Raw genomic sequence first — 23,365 nt, 5'->3', positions numbered from 1 at the left:
ACAATTTGATTTGAGATGGAGATAGAGAGGAAGATGAAAATCTAGAAATAGAGAGAGATTAGAAATAGAACAAACCACCGCTTGGATTTCAGGTTTCAACTCTTTAGCACATTCCAGAAAAATCCTCAAACACTTGTCAGGCCAAATCTCTCTACTTCTTTTCCTTTCTCTCTTTTGGTTCTTATCTCTCGCTTCATCTCTCGCCTCTCCTCCTCTCTCTCTCTCACGCTCCCTCTCACTCATTCCGTCTCTCTTTATCAGTCTCAACGGTGTTCTTTCTTTCTCTCTCTCTTTCCTTCTCTCTCTGTCTTTCCTCTGACTGAAGTGACTTGCAGTAACACGCTAGATTTAAGGTGCTTCAGATTGACCCTTCTCAAGCAGTCCAGCCAAAACAAATGCAATTATGTTTCTCCCTTTGATTTCACAAGGAAAAACTAGATCTGTTATATGTCAAGAACTAGCATTTCCTCCACGGCGTCACAGGCCATTTAAAAGCCTTGAAATTATAACAGCGTTTTTTTCCCCTCTTCTCCTTCCTCTCCCTTTCCAGCTCTCTGACTTCTGACCAGATTGAATTTATCTGACTCTATCTGACAAATATTAGGCCTCATTCTCATTCACTTACTTTGATAGACCGGTGTAATACATGACAAGAATTTGCAGTGGTCTACTCTACATTACTAAATTTCCCAATGGATTTCGATAATTTTCTGGTTAGAAACAGTGGAGGCACAATAACATAAGCTTGCTTCCCCTATTTTGATAGTGGGCGAGCAGGCACCTGGTTTGCTCTATTGCTCAGGTGTCAATTGCTTAAGCTAATGTACGTAGCTAGCTAGTGCTGTCGACTCCAGCATATTCCATGTATCTCAATCTATTCTCTCTGATTAATACCAGTGCTAGAGACAGGATTGAGACTGATTCAAATATGCTCCGTTCATTCATTTGGTATCATAACAGCTATGCAATTACATCCCAATTACATTGTTTTCATGTGTTGGAGGTTGTTATGTTACTGAATTGAAATATCAGCTCAATATTTGCTATCGTGTCAGACAGTCAGGGAAGGCCTATTGATAGGTTGCCAATGACGACAAGCCATACAGCAGACAACAAAAAGACAACAAAAACAATACTAGGGTGTCATAGTGATAAATAAAATAAAAAGATATCTTCGTCTTATAGTTTCTTTAATCTGTATTTTGTGTCGTTTCCATTGCAACAGGCACACTCAAATCAAGCAGATGCAGTACATGTTCTTTACGATTTGAAGTAGTATTTGAACCCGGGTCTGGCCTGCAGAGCTCTCTCTGAGCAGCAAGGCTATGAAGCGGCTGTGGGTTCCAGTTCAGTATGTTTCAGAGCAGGGCAGCCAGTGTCCAGATGCTGTTCAATCCCCCCAATGTCCTATAAAAAAAACATGTTTGTGTGAGGCCTCCTGCAGCCTCGGAGCAGAGCGGAGGGTGTGGTCGCACGCGTCGTCTACCCAGAATCCCCCCTGAGAACCCGACCCGGCCAGAGTACAATAGAGTAGAGTACATCCAGAGCAGGCACACTTCCAACCGCCTTTGCCTAAAACATCTAAAACTCTGATTTTTTAAAACAAAAACGGTGCCAAAGAAACTATAAATTGTCAATAAATCATAGTGGAACCTTAATTTATTTGTATTTTCTTTTGGGACTTTTTTCTCCTGCTTTGCTAGGGAACCGAAAGTCATGCAGTCTACTTTGCTGCTACCTTTCTGTTAATACTGAAGTGATGGTTTCAAGTCCAAAAACACTTGCTCACTTAACATCATGGTGGGCAATAGAGGAGGTTGAACACAGTGAAAAAACATGAAACAAAACAAGCAAAAACAAGCAACAACGAACTGACAAATGAGAGAGGGAATAGAGTACACCTGCTTAGAGAGGATGGGTATGTTTTATCACAACCAGCTGCTGCTGTTGTTAGCAACACACAACAATAAACACACCACACTGGCCCCTGGTGCACAAACCAAAGGCTGCGCTAGATTAGGAGACAAAAAAAAACACACGCTCACGCACACGCAGTCAATGAGCTCAGCCTATTTCCCCTTCGGCTCCCGACAGCCAGACGAAAGAGAAGCGAGAAACACATCTCAGATGGGACGGACACAATCACACACACCCCACTGATGCCAAGAGGTCAACTGACCAATAGAGAGCTGGACAGCCCAATGATCACCCAATTATGTGACCCTGGTGACTGGAGAAGGCCAATCAGTGAGCTATGACTCAGGAGTTACAGTATTAGCGTCTGTCCCAAATGGCACCCTATTCTCTACATAGTGCACTACTTTCGACCAAAGCAAAAGTAGTGCACTACATATGGAAAAGGGTGCTATTTGGGAAGCATGCATAGAGATGAGTAACTCTGACTGTTCCCATCTCGGAGAGAGAAGAAACGGTTCAGACCACAACCAATCTTTCAGCACAACTTACTGGATAGGAAACATTATGGGACAACCTAACTCTCGGTTCATTTACAATAAGGTGAATGTGCAGACAATAGGAGTTCTTGCACAGATAACAATTGACCAAATACTTTGTCCAGTCATGATTGTTGCAGCCGAGCTGGAAAAATACATCTTCCTCTACCCGTACATTACAAAACCAACTATATGGACCCTACCTTTCTTCTCAAACAACAAACAAGGAGAGGAAAGGGAGTAAGACAGACAAACACACAGACAAACTGTACAGACATACTGTATAGACTGTCACTAGTGACACGGTGGAGGGCTTGGCTTTTCCCTATTCTTTTCCTGGTGGTTTCAAATGGTCTCTTCTTTTTTATATAATGTCAAGGGGAGTCTGTGAATGAAGTTAGGGATGTCTTGGCACTCCTCTGGCCCTCCCTCCTTCCTTCTCTCCCTGCCTCTCTCTGGGGCAACGATCCACTCCGAGGCTGGGGATCCATGGGCCCTTACTGGCACTGGGCTGGCCTGCCAAGGCCAAGGGGCACACTGAGACAGTTACACTCTGACATAGAGAAAGATTATGGAAAATTAGCCGTCACTGCCTACTTAGCTTAAAATGCCTTGGCTTTAAGTTCATAACTTTAACATCGTAAAAAGGAAGTTCAATGGAAGAATCATGTCTTAAGTGTAGAACTAACAATGACTCAATAATCCATGCTTTCTGGGAATGCTATGAAGTCCGGAAGTTGTGGACGGAGCTAGACAGTTGGCAGTCAGAAGTATTACAATGTAAACGTACTTTTAATCCGTCTGTCTGCATATTTCAAGATATGGCATATGGGGGTGTAATGGGATACCCGATGGGCTGGACCATTCTCTTATCACTCATCTTGAAAAATCGTACACTAAAAACTTGGAAATCGAGTTTCATTAACACAATGGAAAATATTGAAAGTGCGTCGGCTACGGAGAGAAAGAAAATGGTGCAGTTTCAGGCCATGTGGCAGAAAGGCATGCTGGCGCTGGAGATGGGGGTGACTGCTTGTGGGTCAGGGTAAGTGTGATGTAGTAGATGTTTCTACAGTGTTGTCCTTTGTATGTATGTGGATGTTTTGTATTGTATTTATACAAGATACAATTACATCTTTAAAAAATGGTAAATGATTAAAGAAGTTCACAAAACCAGTGAGTAAGGTCAAAAGAGGTATTAAAAAAATATGGCATCCTATTGTTTTATATTTTGCATGAACTTTTATACTCCAGTGAGGTACAGTACATTAATCCACGGTAGCAGGCGATATTACAGAGTATTAGCATTCAAACCAGACCAGACCGTTTCACCTTTCAAGGGATCCATCCCAAATAGCACCCTATTCCCTACATAGTGCATTACTTTTGACCAGAGCCCCGTGGGCCCTGATCAAAAGTACACAGTGAAGTACACACTAGGGTTCCTCAAGGGTTCTTTGGGAAGGGTGATGGTTCTATGTGGAACCACACTGACCCGAAGCCCTTTAATGGCTCTTTGCAGTTCAGAAAAGGGTTCTTTCCTCTTGTAGTGATCATTCTAATGTAGAGGCGGCGGCTGATTATAATATTTTGGGGCATGGTTTTCTCACAGCTCTTTTTGTGTAACAGTGAGTGAGTGTGTCATTGCAGTCGATCTAATCTGTTGGGATCTGCTATTATAGGACTATGGCCAGTGATGATGTTTTGTGAAAAACAGTCAATAGTTCTCAATTCTTGCCTCATGGAGCCATAGCTGTTGCAGCGCTAGCACACCTGATTCAACTTGTTAATAAACACAATAATAAAAGTAAATGGAATTTTTACAATATAATATGGCTATTCAAATCAGAATTTCAAAAACTGTTTGGTTCTACAAAGAACCATAAAAAACAGTTCAATATAGCACCAAAAAGGGTGGTAAACATAGAGGAACCATTGTTTGGTGCTAAATACAACCTTTTTTAATGGTTCTTTATAGCATACAGGTTCATTTAGAACCTTATTATGAGGATGATTTTTTATAGAACCTTCTAAAAAAGGTTCCATATAGCACCAAAAAGGGTTACATTATGGTTACAAGCCAAATAAACATTATTTGGCACAATTGAGAACCATTTGTTTTTTAATGTGTAGTGCACTATATAGGGAATAAGCTGCTGCGTGGGATGCACTCTAGGTTTCAGATTTTCAGCCCATAAATCTATCACGGCTGCAGCATGTCGCTGAGTTGAATAATCCTCTGGTAAGTCGTCACTTTATGGCCACAGAGGAGCCATTGTACTGGGAGGAATGGTATATGCCCCAAATGGCACCCTATTTTCTATGTTATGAACTACTTTTGACCAGAGCCCAAAGGACTTTGGTCAAAAGTAGTGCACTATGTAGGGAATATGGTTCCATTTGGGGCACAGGCCTGGATTCAGGTCAGAAGTCACTGTAAACAATACTTGCTAGTTTGTAAATGTTACATTATTGTCCTCTTTCTGGTTAGAACCACAGATCTTGCTGTAGGTAGGTGCATGCAATAACAGGTACCTATTAATAACCTAGTAGTTGTAATAACATCCAGGCTATCTGAGTTTAAATGAAATAGACATTAACAATCCCAGATCCAGCTAGATACATCAACTATAATATCAGAAATATGCTCCCTGTAGAACTCTTTTAAAACGGATTGGTCTGTCCTTTTTCCTATAGCTTGGTCTGTCCTTTTTCCTATAGCTTGGTCTGTCCTTTTTCCACGACGTCTGCGAAGCAGATGACATGGACCGCGGCATTCTCAGACCACGATGCATCATTCAGTGATGGGGGGGGGAGATAAAAACATACCCAAAATGGGAATCACACTTTGTCTTTGGAGATGAATGAATTCTAAGTGATTGGTGTGTTTAAACATGGCTGTGTCTCAGAGAGTCTGAGTGTTTACCAGTGGCTTAAACACTAGCTAATCAGAGTCACATCGCCAGCCAAATGAGAGGGTTAGAGAGAAGCGCCTTTCAATCAGAGAGTAAATACATTGTTAACTAAAGTGCTCCTTTTGTGTGGTGTGTGTGTGTGTGTGTGTGTGTGTGTGTGTGTGTGTGTGTGTGTGTGTGTGTGTGTGTGTGTGTGTGTGTGTGTGTGTGTGTGTGTGTGTGTGTGTGTGTGTGTGTGTGTGTGTGTGTGTGTGTGTGTGTGTGTGTGTGTGTGTGTGTGTGTGTGCTACCAGGCAACGTGAACTAAAAGAGAAACGTCAACCATCATCATCAGAACCTCGGAAGATCAGAACCTGGGCAGGGATGAGCGTGACAGAGATTCATACATGTCTGCCTGCCGCAGATGGTTGGCACGGAAACGGTCATCACGACAGCGAGCTCCACTCTTCCTGCTGTTAGAGATTGAGGTTAGATTTGTACACGAGCTCTATCAGAGCCATGTCTGATAACTGTGGATCAGTACGCGCATACTTCAAAACACTGACCGAACAACCACAAGAGGAGTATGGGTCGCTGGGGACGTATGAATATGGTAACGATATCCCCCCCGCTGACGTTGAGCGAGTGGTTGAGGTGTGTCTCAGAACGGGCCTCATGGTTAAACTATTCAACAGATGCCTTATCATTATCCGCTGTTGGGTTGAACAGGTACAGGCAAAACAACACGATGCTCTGAACCACAGAGCTGGAGTTATTTCCACTCCAAGTCTTTCTCAATAATCCTGGTCCTTGAAGACAAATAGAAGTTGTTTGCAGTACACAAAACAACACAGGAACAACAAAAAAAGAATGTACACCAAACTCTTGTGTAAACACAATTTGCTTGGGATTTTTAAGTGTTTTCTTGGACTAAAATAACCCATTCTGGAGTTAGAACACAAATGATATGTTTGCTGTGCACTCTCAGCATCATTACGTTGCAATTTCCTCACAGTGGGTTGAAACTCAAGGCCCTCACACACAGTGTTTGTGTGTGTGTGTGTGTGTGTGGTATGTCCATGAGAGAGCCTTGACCGTTCAGACCACTCCTGGTCACACCTTCTACTCTGTCATTAAAAAGATTCCGCAGCCGTCCCATGAGAACACTATTGTGGACAATTGTTTTAGACATGAGGTTGTTTATTTATTTTTTTAAATAGAACCAATTTGTGTTTTGTGTGGACTCGGGGTGAGTGAGTCAGTTAACCCAGCTGCATTTTGTGATCTACTGATTGTTGGGTTCTGCTGCCTGCGTGTATTTGGGTGCTTCTCAAACCTTGACGCTGATGACTTAAAAACGATCATGTTGAGAAATGCCTCTCACACTAATCTCCACTCCTGACGTCTATGTTATGAGTTTCACTATAAACAAAGCCTGGGTGATGGTTGTCCATTCAGCCTGGGTGATGGTTGTCCGTTCAGCCTGGGTGATGGTTGTCCGTTCAGCCTGGGTGATGGTTGTCCGTTCAGCCTGGGTGATGGTTGTCCGTTCAGCCTGGGTGATGGTTGTCCGTTCAGCCTGGGTGATGGTTGTCCGTTCAGCCTGGGTGATGGTTGTCCGTTCAGCCTGGGTGATGGTTGTCCGTTCAGCCTGGGTGATGGTTGTCCGTTCAGCCTGGGTGATGGTTGTCCGTTCAGCCTGGGTGATGGTTGTCCGTTCAGCCTGGGTGATGGTTGTCCGTTCAGCCTGGGTGATGGTTGTCCGTTCAGCCTGGGTGATGGTTGTCCGTTCAGCCTGGGTGAAGGTTGTCCGTTCAGCCTGGGTGACGGTTGTCCGTTCAGCCTGGGTGACGGTTGTCCGTTCAGCCTGGGTGACGGTTGTCCGTTCAGCCTGGGTGATGGTTGTCCGTTCAGCCTGGGTGATGGTTGTCCGTTCAGCCTGGGTGATGGTTGTCCGTTCAGCCTGAGTGATGGTTGTCAGTTCACACTTTACTTCTCGATGCAACCGATTGTTCCAGTCTGAATGAACCAGGCTCGTTCTGTTCTCTTCTGTTCTGTTAGCATCACATCCAGTTTTTGTCTAGTTGGTGGCGGCTAACATTTATCTCATAAATATAAAACCAGCCCAACCGAACCCAGCCCTCCATTTCTTTCCATGTCCTTATCCACACACACACCCCTTCTTACACCCACAACATCAAGCCAAGATAAAGATCAGCATCTAGCCAGGATTCCACTTCTGTCTGTCACCATCAGCACTACCCACCACGCCCACAGAGATACAATGATGCAAACACCTACATTACAGTAGATTCTCTTCTCTACACTACAGCAGGCCCTGCTTTTTGGAGAGGACCTGATTTACTTCACTTCTTAAACATCACATTATGAATGTTCTAGAAGAGATGGTTTAGTCTTTGTGTGGGAAAGGCTGTATTCTACCGGACACATCAGCACTTACTCACTCATTCCAGCCTTTCAACTGAAAACCACTGACTGATGGACAGAGATAAAGAGAGAAAGGTCAGTGCCAGGGATGGAGGGATGGGATCCCCCTTTCTACTTATTCTAAAAGTTAAGATATTTTGCTCGCCCGCACACACACACACACACACACACACACACACACACACACACACACACACACACACACACACACACACACACACACACACACACACACACACACACACACACACACACACACACACACACATACACACACACACACACACACACACACACACACACACACGACCTTAGTGAGTCTTGGCTGCTGGGTTGTTCTTTTGGAACAGCCTCTGTCCTCCTCCCTCCTCATCCCTCCTTTATTATTACGAAAGGGTGGAAAGAAGGATCCATGGCCAGTCCTCCCGTCCCTGCCTGCGCTAGCTGGATTCCTAAGACGAGTCTCATCTACTGCAAGTGGAATCCACATCCATCAATGTCACACAGAGGCTTATTGTCACCCTGCAGACCCAGTAAAGTATTGTATTCTCAGCTCGCTGTGGCCGCCTAACGCTAGCTTCATCTAAATGAAGAGGATTGGACGATTCAAACTGCATATACAGTACTATAGCTCAATAGACTAGATGAAAAGCTGACCAGCTCCACTGATAATGATGACCCTTTCTCTTTCTTTCCTGATATAACCCAAACGGTGTGAAACAGTAAACATTACAGATAATAATAATAATAATATATGCCATTTAGCAGACGCTTTTATCCAAAGCGACTTACAGTCATGTGTGCATACATTCTACGTATGGGTGGTCCCGGGGATCGAACCCACTACCCTGGCGTTACAAGCGCCATGCTCTACCAACTGAGCTACAGGAGGACCACATGGTGGACTCTCTCTCTGTCATCATTCAAAAGCACCTCCCGAGTCGGGCTGGTAGCCAAGCTACAAAACTACTAACCCTTTCCATTTAGGGAGATGGGATTTATAAGTGCGTTTTAAACAGATTTTTAAACAGCATACACACATAGACTACCGTACAATTCTCCTGGATTGAATAACTGTCTTGCATTGCTGTGACCTAATTCAACAAACCTCTATGAGTCCCCGGGGTCGTGTCAAACACTACTGTTTTCATTTAACATATTTCGTAATCGTTAAATGTTGCCCACTAGCATTTGTAACAAGTCACTTTAATGATATAAAATACAGGTGAGCTTCAATCTTGACGCGTTGTGTGTCCTGGAAACGTCTTGAGCAGCCTGTCGGTCTGAGAAAATGGGTGAATGGAACAAGTGTGTTCTTCTCGAAATTACTGAGACGTTTTGGCCCTCTGAAATATCGCAAACACATAAAACATATTTATCACTATTTAATAGTAAAATGCTGTCATGGTATTAAAATCCAAACACGGAGAGTTTGAAATTGAAATGACACAATTAGGGAAATAGACAATCATTTATCATTTTATTCTTCTTGATCGATCCACTTATCTAATCTAAAACAGAACCTATAAAAGCTCATTTTTGGGAAACTTGGCTGAACAAACCAAGTGTTTAGTAAATAACAAAAAAAGACCACCATTATCTTAATGAGACCAACTAGTAAAAAAAAGTAAGTCGGCACAAATGAAGTCAAATGTTGGTGATATATCATATGTGCTTTTAGTTGTACAGTACAGTAGACCGAAGCAGAACAGAACCTGAGAAAATGTACCACTGTCAAACCTCTACCCCAGACCTCTCTCTCTCCCCTTTCACAGAAACGTTGAGAATGATTTGCCGTATAATGATCTATATCATATCGGACAGGGCAAAATCTGGTAGTGAGCAATAAGAAAAACATTCAGCTAGATTCATGCCATTTAATATGCCATTAAAGGGTAATTTGGCATGAAACCCTTGGCATGTGCATTGGAATTCTACTGCTCCTTGTTTTCAATAATATTACCGACAGGGTTTTACAGAGATCTTTTATTTTTTATCATCAAGCAAAAAAAAACACAAAAAAAAGCTTGGTTTTTCCACTAAGTACGGGACAAAGTCAATGTGCGTCCCAAATGGCACTCTATTATCTATGGAGTGCACTACTTTTGAACAGAGCCCATTAGGGAATAGGCCAGGGTGTAGGGAATAGGGTGTCATTTGGAATGCAATCGGAGTAAATCTACACTCACCCTCTCCTGCCACGTTCGACTGCTCTCTGAAGTCATAGATAAATCCCAGGGCTGATGCCAGACATCCACCAATTGTCCCATTAATGGACATTTATCCAACGGGATCCCAATCGGTGGGCACGGCACTTTGGCTTTATGAGAATCAGAAGTGAGGCTGAGGTAGGGGCTTATAAGGAATGTGCCAGTGCCAAGAACTCGAGAGAGTTCATTCTCTCCTTCTCTTACAGCCTAGGTTTGACGCACAAACACACCTACGGCCCGGGAAGCTCAGCTCAGGCCTGAAATTTCAGACACTCTGTAATTGTCAAAAAGCTGAGGGATTCTTTCACTACAAAAAAAAAATCTGGAATATTCAGACAGGGGAGAAAATCTCCAGAGGAAATGATGCAAACTGGAGCTTAACTTGTGGAGTTGTTTTGAATCCAAACAATAACAGCGATTTCGATTTCACTCTCTCTCTCACTCACTAATGAAGAGGGGCTAGCAGGTGTTCGCGTGAAAAATTCCCCTGAGACCACGCCTCCGGGAACTTTCCATGTGTTAGGATTCAAGTTCCCTTCTCTTCTCGCATGTAACAGAAGAGAAACCGTTCACAATAATGCCTGGCTGGCCAGCCCAGAGACCCAAGAGGAAGGCGTCAGAGCCAAGACATTATATTTACCATGGAGAGAAAATAGTTACTTTCTATTAAAACATTATGCGGGCCAGGTAAATGATTCCTTCTTACTATTTCTTATTAAATCGTTGGGTGGGAGGGAGGGAGGGAGGGGGGGTGGGTTGGGGTGTCTGTGATGAAGCCTAAGCTAAGCCACTCTGTCTGTCGGTCTGTCTGTCCCTATCTCTCTCTCTCTCTCGGCCTATCTCGGTCTGCGTCTGGCTGGTGACTGACGTGCTCAGCAGGTGACTTAGTGAAAGACAGAGATGTTTCGGGTCAGGGAGTTGTAAGGATCTGATCGGGACAGAAGATTGTAACAGTCGCGATCGGTGGACTGTTTCATTGGACAGCCTCCCCTATCCGGCTTATACATCACTTCAAATTCCTCTCCGTTCCTTCGCACAGAGATAATGCAAAACACGTTTAGCCCCCCTCCCACTCCCCCAGTCCTCCACCTCAATCCGAATTCCCTACAGGCACTTTTTAATACTGAACTGTATACACAGAATAGTGAAAACATTATTATCAGTTATGAAGTATTCTTTGGAACAAAGGCCCAGTTGTTCTAGAACTGAAGAAGAACTGTCAGAACTCCATGCAGTGAGATTAGGGCCTGATTGGTAACAGCACCTGCAAGCTGTGGCTGAAATGCCATGACACCATGAACCCTTCATAACATGCAGCACAAACAGCCGTGCTGATATCCAAGGCCGACCCACAGGCACCAAAACCAGGGGTTAAGGGACTGCACTGTGAAAAATGCATATGCCAAGAAGAACACTCCCACGCACACTTGTTCCTTTATCTACCTCGCCACTGGTTTGTATTACTTTAGCTTGGGTTTTTTTGTTTTATTTGCACTGAGCCCCTGCTCACGATCACACACACACGCACGCGCTGGCACACGCACGCACGCACGCACACACACACACACACACACACACACACACACACACACACACACACACACACACACACACACACACACACACACACACACACACACACACACACACACACACACACACACACACACACACACACACACACACACACACACACACACACACGTCTGCCCAGTTCTCTCTCACTCATGCCAAACAGTAGTCAGTGTGAGCATGTTACACATGGTCTTGTTGTGTCTCTAGTGTTAAACCCTAAAACCCAGTTAGAGGAGAAGGGGAGTTCGGGGGAATTCCACAGTGTACTTGACATTAGGAGGCAAACCTAAGAGAGGGCGAGGCCAGGCTATCTCTGTTGGTGTGAACCGAACACATAGAGAGCGGTATATTAGACTTAGGTAAGGTCCCAAACTAAGTAGGGAATAGGGAGCAACTTGCAACATGGACTTAAAGTAACCGTCCTGTGAAAATCTCACTTTTAAAAGTGAATATACTGTTACCTCATACCCAACATACTAAAAGGCATTCCCACATCAGAGCTATCTTTTTGCAGGTGCATGGTGAACATAGAGAAAGCTTTGAATAAAAGGGAAATCATATCCCATAGCTACCTAGGAGGTGCATTTCAGTCGCCACAAGTACCTTATTAACTTTCACACGTCTGAAATGAAAGAAGAGTGTGAGAACAAGGGATTGCATGGGATCATATGTGAAGTTGTGACAAAATGTGAACGCAACGTGATAACATGAAACTACACATGAAAAAAGACCTGTGACGTGGGGATGCAAAATTTCAACATGTGATACCATGAAACTACACATTTGGGCTCGTGTGAATGTGACAACACGGGGATGCAGACGTTGTTCACTTGTGAAGATACAGTTCCACATGGGAGAGTTCGATTTCCACATGGGAGAGTTCGATTTCCACATGGGAGAGTTCGATTTCCACATGGGAGAGTTCGATTTCCACATGGGAGAGTTCGATTTCCACATGGGAGAGTTCGATTTCCACATGGGAGAGTTCGATTTCCACATGGGAGAGTTCGATTTCCACATGGGAGTGTTCGATTTCCACATGGGAGAGTTCGATTTCCACATGTTCGATTTCCACATGGGAGAGTTCGATTTCCACATGTTCGATTTCCACATGGGAGACTTCGATTTCCACATGTGAATGTTTTAGCACAACATGTGAAAACAGCTATTTCACATGTAAAAAATACCTCAAATAGTTTTTATGGGTTTTCTTAATCAATGACAATATGATTGCATATGACATTATCACTTAGTATTAGCTTTTCAATATGACCCCACCTGGGATTTGAACTCACACCCTCTGGATTTGGGGAACACTGATCAATCTGCTGCATCGCAAAGTCTGTAGAGTTCCTCTACACATTCATTGCCTATAATACATCTCTGCACTTAGCGAAAGAATACCATCTGCACTGCAGTTTTAGTGAACAGTTGTTCTGACTATTCTCTCATTATTGATTTAATTGACTTATTTCAACAATTTGAAGGTTTTCTGTATAGTCTGTTGGTGAGGCATATTAACATGTTTTAATGTTACCCCCTGATTCACCCTGATAAATATAATCGTTTTCCTTGAGTGTATTTTTTTTAACAAAGTTGAGATTTACTTTACTTAAGTCTAAAGTATTGGAATACAGGTGAAATCAGTCATGGTGGCGTAGCAGGAAGATCAGAGTGCCGTGAACCTGAAGGTTGTGAGTTCAAAACCCAGGTGAGGACATGTTGAATAATACTTACTCTATAAATGAACATTCACAATGTAATCATGTATGTTAAAACCACTGACTGTGTGATGTTCCGGGGACATCTGTATGTTAAAAGCACTGTTTGTGTGTGCATACTAATGACTCCTTTTTGTTTTCAGGGCATCACCTGGGAAATCTCAAGTGAAAATATATTCACGTGTGAAAAATGTAACCGACGAGAAAGGTGATATGAAATATCGTCACGTGAAGTGTTCCAAAAACACAGTTTCGCGCGTGCAAAAAAAATGTCACATGAAATCATATTGTTTTTTCTATAAGGGGAAAACCAGAACCAGGCTGTTGAAACAAGACAACAGGGAGTGGAACAGCGATGGAACACCGTCACAGCGCCTAAGAACGTCTTCCTCACAATGAACGGGCCAAATGGGCCTGAGGGCAGGAGAATTAAATCAAAAATGTGCAGATGAGGACAGAAAAAGAGAAAAAGAAAGAGGCAGAAGCTAAATATTAAGGAAAGAATGTGAGAAGGAATGTCGGATTCTTACCAGCTCGATAAACAAAGTTTGCCTCGGTTTCTGAGGACGACGGGGAGAGGAGATCGTCGTCATACTCGTTGGAGCTGAAGGATCCCGAGTGGTTCCTCTTCCTGGCATCCATGACGCCGTTGGCCACCATCACGTGTCTCAGCGAGTCGTTAAGGTACCGGTGAAGCAAGCTGCTCTTGTACTTAGGAGGCGGAGTCACGTAGTCCTCGGCCAATGAGGCGGCGTCAGCGGCTCGGAGCCCCGTCCCCATCATGGTGGCACCCTCTTTCTTGATGACACTCTGGTACATGGGCTTGCTGAACTCGCCGCCGCTCGTCTGCATCCGCTGAGTGTTGTCCCCGTCTGCAACACCAGGGGGCGCCACCAGGGAGAATCCAGACAACGAAGAGCGAAATAAATGAAAAACACATTTAGTTCCTCTGTCTGTACGCCCTCCAGTTGGCAGGGCTTCAACCAGCTACAGTGAAGACCTCAGCCGTCAGCTTAAGACCAAGGCATTACCAAACCATGACGGATGGTAGCCCATTTCCTCTCTATCAAAAGCACATTGCTGTTATCCTTTGCAGAAATAAATAATTTCCAGGGAGCTCTTTGCAGCCGAGATTGAATTAAAATATTGGCCCCCACCTGATGAAAAAAATTCAGAAAATATAACATGGTGCTGAAAAACAGATCCCCTCTCGGGATGGGGGAAATCAAGGGGGGCCACTGAAAATGATTCGGGCAGGTCTGAGTTGGGATTCAATCTGGGCAAAATTATAATTATAGCTTATATCAGAACCACGTGAACATATTTGCTTTCCTTCCCCTGCTTCCTGAGGTAGATGTTTCAGGTGTATATTTGAGGTGTACATCGTACATCTGAAAATGATGTTGAAATCCTCAGGTTCCTTTTTTTAAAGCCTGAGACATCTCTTTCATGTCAGACATAAACCTGAGCTACAGGTGACCTTCAACCTCCCTCAGTCTGGCCCCTTCCTGTTGAGACGTTGCCACGGCAACCCCGCTGACACTGAGGTGACGTGTCTACCAGCAAGATCCTGACAGTGAGACTGACTGAGTGGTTACAGGGTCACTGGGGTTATCGTCTCCTTAGTCACATCACTAACTCCCAGAGCAACAGTACGTGCATCCCAAATGGCTTTATAGTGCACTACTTTTGACCAGAGCCCTATATAAACAATTTATTACAACGCCATGCAAACTGAAAACTGCAAAATAAAGACATTCCACCCTGCCCACACTGTGTCTCTCCTCCTGAACAAACCTAATTAGGGCTTAAAGGACTGAGTGACACCACAGTACAGTGCATGGGTGTTTTTTTGTGTCACAGAAAAGAGCTGTGAGCGAGCGAGCGAGCGAGAGAGCGCGCGAGAGAGAGAGAGAGAGAGAGAGAGAGAGAGAGAGAGAGAGAGAGAGAGAGAGAGAGAGAGAGAGAGAGAGAGAGAGAGAGAGAGAGAGAGAGAAATAAATACACGTATGACAGAGCCTCTCATTACCAATTGCAGGCTGGGATCTGAAGAGAAGCTAGTCTTCAGCCCTGCTAGTCCTGTAGGGTGTCTTAATGACAGTGTGTCACCGCTTCTGATCGTCAGCGTCTTTCTACCAGGACACACGGCGCGTGTCCCAAATGAGATGGGCCCTGGTCAAAAGTAGTGCACTGCATAGGGAATAGGGTGCAATTTGAGAAACAGCCACAGACAGGCCATTTATAAACGCCAGTGCATGTCCCTGCATAACGGGATCCTACTTCGGCGCTGGAGCTGTCGGATACGAGGCAGTAGTAAGGAGGACGGAAATGGTTGTGTTGGGCTGACCTCGTTTCCCGAGGTAGAGACACGATATGAGATATGTGATAAGTGGGCACTGACATTGAGGTTGATGTCTTCATGAGAGAGACATACGATGTTGTAATACGACAGGTTGGCGGCGAGGAGAGCGTTAGCCTACCTTCTGAGCAGGTGTCATCGCTGCTGACACTCAGTCTCTCTGCGTTGCCCTGGACGTATTTGTTGTAGAGTTTGATGCGCAGCGCCCAGCTCAGATCTGGCTGTCTCACTGTGTTCTTCAGCCGCCGCCTGGCGTTGGCAAACCAGTTAGACACCTGAGGGAGGGAGGGAGGGAGGGAGGGAGGGAGGGAGGGAGGGAGGGAGGGAGGGAGGGAGGGAGGGAGGGAGGGAGGGAGGGAGGGAGGGAGGGAGGGAGGGAGGGAGGGGGAGGGAGGGAGGGAGTGCAAAAGTAACAGAGAGAAAGGATGGGGTAAGAGATCAAGTAAGAAAAAAAACAGAGAGGGAGAGAGGAGAAAGAGAGGAACCGAGACAGACAGAGAAACAAAGAGAGAGAGCAAAGTACAAGGAGGAGAGTCAGAGAGAGAAGAACAGAGATAAAAAGGGAAGAAGAATAGAACTCGCTGTTATTGTTTCGATTCAAAACACCTCCACATCCATGACAAAACAAAGACTATCCTTTAGGAAAATGTCTGCTGTGCCTCCCTCCCTCCGGCCGGCCTTACCCTGGGTACGAGAGAGGCGGAGAGACAGAGTCGGGTTGCAACACGGCGGACCCCGATACCCATAATACCGCAGAAGCAGAAGTCTCTGAGACATCCCAGACACGCAGGGGAAATGGATCGAGAAAAATCAGCAAGAAAACACTGCAACATTCATCTAGTCTAGTCCTCTATAGTCCTCTAGTCCATATCAAAGGCTTTCAAAATGCCATTCACAACCATTCAACACCCCTAAACGCTAGACAGGTCCAGCAAATGGAAGGATTCATCAAGTTATTTCCAACCCAACATACCCAGTCCTATGTGCTTATTCTGGATTCCACCAAACTCCTTCTAATAATACTTTTTTAAATGCAATAAAATGATACTCAACCCTGCCTTCTTCATTCCACAAGAACCAGAGACCATTACAAGTTATACTGGAATAACTTTTCATGCTCAATACACTTCAAGCGACTTATGAAAGAGTTGGACCGGCAGTACGCTAGACTACTTCTTTTCTGATCTTTCCTGTGTTCCAGTATCATGTTTCTCGTTAACGAATCAAGTCCCACGCGCCTTTGTCTCTGGCAGAGGGCACGTCACACCAGGGGCCTAAGCTGAAGCATCCACATGTGGCTTGGAGAGGGCTGAGAGAGACTGAGAGAGCACTAAGAGAGCATAGAGGTCTGAGGCTAATGAGCCTGCAAGAAAAGATGTCTGTCACTAAGACTGAGACTGGGGGAGGATGGGTGGGTGGTTCGCGTCCCAAATGGCACCCTATTTCCCGATATAGTGCACTACTTTTGACCAGGGCCCATTAGGCTCTGGTCAGAAGTAATGCAGTATGTAGGGATAAGGGGGCATTTTTGGACGCGCACAAAGTCACAATGCCGGGGTTCCCACCACAAACATCAAACATAGTGTTATGCCACCACATGGTTCATCACCTTGTTCCTTATTCCTGCCCTGTGGCATACAGACTGGTCACAGACAGAGTGAACATAGCCTGACTTTTCACCCCGCCCGTATGGGGTGTGTGGTGAGGTGGGCCTGTGTGTGTGTGTGTGTGTGTGTGTGTGTGTGTGTGTGTGTGTGTGTGTGTGTGTGTGTGTGTGTGTGTGTGTGTGTGTGTGTGTGTGTGTGTGTGTGTGTGTGTGTGTGTGTGTGTGTGTGTGTGTGTGTGTGTGTGTGTGTGTGTGTGTGTTCCATGTAAAGCATTCTTCTGTGATGTGCTCACACTCCCAAAACAAACGGCTTCATTAGGACCAAAATTAAAAACAGATTAGGCAACCGACGCAGAGACAGACCTCTCTCCCCATCTTTCTCTCTCTCTCTCAAATTAATGACATTGTGTTGTGTCCAGATGACATAGCAGCATAGTCCCACGTCAGACAGAACATACTGTAGGGAGGAGCTCAGCTCAACGTCTGACAGTTGTAGACTACTTTTGCTGTCTGTCTGTCTGTCTGTCTGTCTCTCTCTCCCTCTCTCTCCCTGGCTCTCCCTGGCTCTCTCTGGCTCTCTCTGGCTCTCCCTGGCTCTCCCTGGCTCTCCCTGGCTCTCTCTGGCTCTCTCTGGCTCTCCCTGGCTCTCCCTGGCTCTCTCTGGCTCTCTCTTTATGGGGTTTGTCACTTTATGATGAAAACCCAGTAATCTAGAGGAACACCATGCACTATGACTCACAAAACTAAAAGGCCACCTAAGTACAAGCTGCCTATTTTCAAAGACAAGTAGGCTATAACTTGAGGAGATGATGCCAATGTCAATGTTGTCCATAATGAAAACCATAAGGTTAAATAGAGATGGCGAAGTTATACAGAATGAATTCTGTGACAAATTAAAACGTAGGTACAATAGAATGATGTAGGCTACATTGTAATGAGGCCTTTTCACTATTATAATTATTTATCTATATAAGTATTTTAATTTCAATGCAATATCATCTCAACAACAATCAGATTATAAATGACATTGTGCTTAAACGGTTGTTCTAATAGAACTTTCCTGAAATATTTAAAAATAAGAGACAATAAATACCTGGACCAAGGTCATTTGAGAGCTGAGGGCTAGCAGGATTTTCTCTGTCTTAGTGGGGTATGGGTTGTCCCTGTGTTTGTAGAGCCACTGCTTCAGAGGCCTAGCCATGTCCTGTAGAGCCTGGCGCTTGTGTCGCACCTTCCCACCATTCTGACGGCCCCTGCACAACCGAGAGAGAGCGAGAGAAAGAAATAGAGAGAGAGAGAGAGAGAGAGAGAGAGAGAGAGAGAGAGAGAGAGAGAGAGAGAGAGAGAGAGAGAGAGAGAGAGAGAGAGAGAGAGAGAGAGAGAGAGCAACAAGTGTGTCACTCATTGCTCTAGAGAAAATAGGCCGAAAATTTGAATTGAGGCCCATGCACATACGAAAATGTAATTCTAAAACAAACCTACTGAGAACAAAATACATTCTTGATGTGGAATTTATGGGGAATAGTAGTACATACTTTTCAGATTTTGTTTTCATAACGTAGTTGTCAAGGTTGCAGACTGTAGGCCTATAAGAAATGGACATAATGAAACAATAGTGAATTTAAGAGAAAATATTAAAACATTGCTTTAATGAAAACTGTTGGTAACATGTGGAAATCATTTTTTTCTCTTTCCATTTGTACAAAGAATTTTCCCTTTGTGCAAAGCTGTTGACCAAGACTTGATCAGTGACGCACAACTTTTACACTTCTTATTATTCAAGACTAATTCGGTAATATGATTACATTTAGGTCTAATTAAGGGTTTCATTCATTGTGCATACGTGGACTACTTGAGGGATAATAGTTCTATAGAATATAATGTTGTGGTTTTACTGGAAGGCAATGGGACACTGACGCTATTGGTGAACACAAATGAATAACATTGAGCTTAGCTAAGCCACCTGCACTTTAACCATGCCTATAGGTTGTTAAGAAGCGACGCACCCTGTGACAACAAGATAGATGTGTATATGAGCAATATCGACATCCGACAATGGTTGACAATGTGCTAAAGGTCGTTATTTATTTATTGACTGCATATTTATTTTGACTTCTGATGTAAAGTTAATAAATACATTTTTAAAAACGTGGAAAGTGTGACTCTACAAGTTTGCCACTCAATGTTGTTTTTTATTATTATTGTTAATAGCATTTTTGTCATTAATATTATTACTATTATTAATCATAATGAATATATGAAACATAAAAGGTTCCTCTGGTTTCTCCATTTTTGGTTCCTAGGATAACCCTCTTTTTTTTAAATACAGGTGACGTGATCGAATTCAGGGAAGAGTGGTGGTGCACTTTGTCCCAGAAAATGGACAGAGAATATAGTTGTTTATTTACACATGACCAAATGTAATAGTATCTAACTAAAGTGGATTTTCTAAGTGTGACTAAAGTGGATGTTCCGTTCATTTTCTAACCTTACTTGAAGAAGAATGGCTATCCTGAGTCATGACACGTAAAATGACCGTTGGAAAGTAGGCCTATGTAATTTTGTCACCAAAATGTGCTATAATTAAGCTGGGGCAGAGAAGCGTTTTATTTGTTGCTTGTTTTCTACTCAAAGCACGAAAACGTCGCAATGAAACAAATAATAACATTCAATTTTACACCCACGGGAGATGTGCCTCAAGTAGGGCTAACTTTTATGGTCGTGTGGTGCAGTAGTGCTGTCAAGTCTACTCACCAACACGCAATGGCGTGTTTCAGCCAAGCACATTGAGCAATATGTATTTTGGTAACAGCAAATTCTCATTGATCATTAAAGGAATTCCAAATGAGGTAAATGTGTTCCTGATACTTCTAATGTGCTGCCTATGACTTTTAAACCTGTAGATGTCACTATGGCGCTGCGATATTCCTGCTTTGTCTTATTTCTCCGAAGCTTCCCTGCAGATGTAACATATTTTCTCCTAACCTCAAGTCTGCCTAAAGTAAGGTTCATGTTCTACAAATATTTTCCTTGTAATCTAGATCTGTATGAACAACCTAAAGAACATTTACTCCCCTGTGCTGAATTTTGGTGACACACACCTCATATTTATTTTAATATTCTTAATTAGTAAAGATATTCCCCCGGAAGCGGCACCTCACTGTCATTGTGTTACCCCTCGGTCTCTCCTTACACACAGAGGTTCAATGACTCCAGCGCAGATGGAGACCGTCGGTGTGTAGGATGTTTGCTTAAATGGATTCGTGTTTCACACAGCATCGCGTTTTTTGTATTTAAAAAAAGTAACCTTTATTTAACTAGGCAAGTCAGTTCAGAACAAATCCTTATTTACAATGACGGCCTATAGACAGTGGGTTAAAAATCCTTGTTCAGATCGTCAGATTTTTAACTTCTCAGCTCAGGGATTCGATCTCCCAACCTTTCGGTTACTGGCCCAGCGCTCTAAACACTAGGCTACCTACCGTTCCATTCGATGCTGGTGCCCATCCACGCATATATCAGACTACTGTCCTGTCTGTACATAAAATGCTCGTTGAATCGATTGTAACAGTACAAGGGACAATCAGGAGTTCTGACATGATTCATTTTTTACTCGCTGTCTTTAAAAAAATGCCAATATTGACTACCAGACCACAGAGTTGAACCAAGTGCACATTTATATAGGCTATTAGTAACAGAATAATATGAGTTTTAAACATGCTACTGAACACGGACGGCCTAGATATTCTTAATTCCATTCCTTACTTAGATGTGTGTGTATTGAGTATATGTTGTGAAATTGTTAGATATTACTTGTTAGATATTAGTGCACTGTCGGAGCTAGATGCGCAAGCATTTCGCTACACCCGCGATAACATATGCTAAACATGTGTATGTGACCGATACAATTTGAGTTGATTGATTCATCTGTAGATTTTATGTGAATATCAACACTAAAATGCAAACCAGGTTGCAATAGCAGATATACATATCATTCAATTTCCCTAAAACAATAAGATCATATTGCACTGATGGAAAAATGAAATATGCATGTAAAACCTCCTAATTTGGTTAATATTTTGGCTGCATTCGGTGCAATGATATTGTCATATTTTGCTTAGATTTTTTTCAGACAACCTTTTGTCTGAATTTATAATTGAGATTATTGTTTAGAACATATCCAAAATATTATTAGATGACATTGCTTTCAAAAAGCCTACGACTTGCATTATAAACGCATACTTACGCACTATGCACACTTGGTTATTTGGGGTCACCATAATCTAAGAAACTCATATGCACAATTTAAATTTGCAGCATCGACTTTTAAACCTTTTACACAGTCTGTATCACTCCGTCTTCAGTTGCGCCCCTTACCCAGATAGGACTATACAATGCAAATCAAATTGCAACAATGGAAAATCGAAACACTGTTGCAAGTTTTGTTGTCTGATTAGTTTTTTTTTAGGTTTGAATGAGTGACATAGCCTACCTCCTGTGTCTGATGCCGTTGTTGTCTTTGATAACTTGATGATTGCTTGATAGCAGGTCTGGATGAAGGTCAGGATGCTGTCTGTCTATTACCTCTAAATAATTTCTACTGCTCCTCTCGGCCTCCTTCGCCTTCTCATCGAAGAGGACCTGGTTACTCAATTTGTTAAACACAATAGTATTCATCTTTGGTTCGGTATTCCTCCGTATTGATCTGCTGCGTAAAAGTCTGTCTGTCTTCTCGAAAGTGTTGCACTTGACTTCTTATTGAAGCTGCTGCTCCACCCGTGTCCCGGTGAGTCTCCTGTAAAACAAGTGGAAAACGGAGATGAGAAAGTCATGCAGATGGGGTTAACCGATTCAGATGTACATCATTTGCTAAAGTCGGGTTTGTGATTTTGTAATTATGACGATGCGCCAAAATCAAAGGTGCATTCATTGTATTTGATTCTAATTCATTATATGGTGGATCAATTTACGCACCAAGCGAAAGCCTGATTGAAACCATAAAGGCAGAAGGGTGATTTCTACCAAGTGCTCTTGACTATACTCCAAGATCACTATGAAGTTCATGCAATCTCAATAAAAAAACAGTCTGCAGTGCGGTGCGGTACCATGCATCCAATAGGCATTCCTGTGAGTGATATTTTCATATTTTACTCACTAGTCTACCACTGTAGATTGACAACAATGACAACACAACCTCACCATACAGAGCATCTCAATACATCGAGACAATATACGATAAATGGGTTCACAGTCGCACGGGCTCATTCGTGCATAATGTGATTCCAACACCCTTATTCCCCGGATTCAAAAAATATATAATGCATTCCACACCACTGCGTGTTGCCATGAAATTTCTAGAGCTTCGACAGAAATGTCAGAGGTGCAATTGAGCGCACTTTCTGACACACAAAATATTTCGGATATAGTTGGGTTATTGTTCTTCTTCTATTTGGTTCAAACCGGCAATGTTTATGATTTAGCTACAGTTACAGTAGCCTACTGTCATACCGCAAAATATGTCATAACATGATCATAACTCCAGTCAAGGGATATACTGTGCCATCAGCGTGGAACAATGTTGCCAGATATATCCCATCTGAGGCATTATGCGCTTTAAAGTTAAGGCAGTAGTTTTGCCATTGTAGTCACACGTAAGAAACCACATCAAACGATATCTCATTCTCAGTTACCTGTACGGCAGCCCGCCTGCTTCTCGGTGTAGTTTGTAATCCTGCTTCAAGTTGTCCATTCCCTGCTCACATGTTCCCGTTCTAAGTTCCTGAGCTAAAACCACACGAACCGCAGTCGCCTCTCTGCTTTATTCAGTGGCCTCCGATTCTCAGCCCCAGAAGCTGAATATGTCACCCTTCTCATGTTTCCTAGCACAGAGCCCCAGCCTGCGAACATAAAGTTAATACTCTATGCCTGTTCCGCGGCACGCAATCAGGGATACAGCGCTGCAGTGGTTCCACTGCTAGTTTGCGTCTGGACTTTTTCCATCTGTCTATTATTGCACGATACCACTTTTCTGTGCTTTGCTTTGTATATCAGTTAGATGCTTGCTTCATTGTGTGTGCGCGCGTTTTCTTGAGAAAGTAG

The 23,365-nt window shown here is 43.4% G+C and overlaps 1 protein-coding gene across 1 annotated transcript in view; it reads right to left on the bottom strand.

Moving 5' to 3' along the window:
* The window catches only part of LOC123991141 (homeobox protein Mohawk-like), a 33,016-nt gene extending 9,921 nt beyond the window's left edge, over positions 1–23,095 (bottom strand). Inside the window, exons 1-6 of the mRNA XM_046292390.1 lie at positions 22,957–23,095; positions 21,759–22,061; positions 18,802–18,852; positions 18,360–18,519; positions 15,782–15,935; positions 13,832–14,173 (exon numbers count right to left, since the gene is read on the bottom strand). Of these exons, the coding sequence (XP_046148346.1) occupies positions 13,832–14,173; positions 15,782–15,935; positions 18,360–18,519; positions 18,802–18,852; positions 21,759–21,943 (892 nt within the window). The 5' untranslated portion in view covers positions 21,944–22,061; positions 22,957–23,095. The remainder of the gene's footprint in view (positions 1–13,831; positions 14,174–15,781; positions 15,936–18,359; positions 18,520–18,801; positions 18,853–21,758; positions 22,062–22,956) is intronic.
* Positions 23,096–23,365: the final 270 nt, after the last annotated feature.

The sequence above is a fragment of the Oncorhynchus gorbuscha genome, linkage group LG12 (genome assembly GCF_021184085.1).
Source record: "Oncorhynchus gorbuscha isolate QuinsamMale2020 ecotype Even-year linkage group LG12, OgorEven_v1.0, whole genome shotgun sequence".
Lineage (NCBI taxonomy): Eukaryota > Metazoa > Chordata > Actinopteri > Salmoniformes > Salmonidae > Oncorhynchus > Oncorhynchus gorbuscha.
This window is presented reverse-complemented; position numbering and strand designations above follow the sequence as displayed.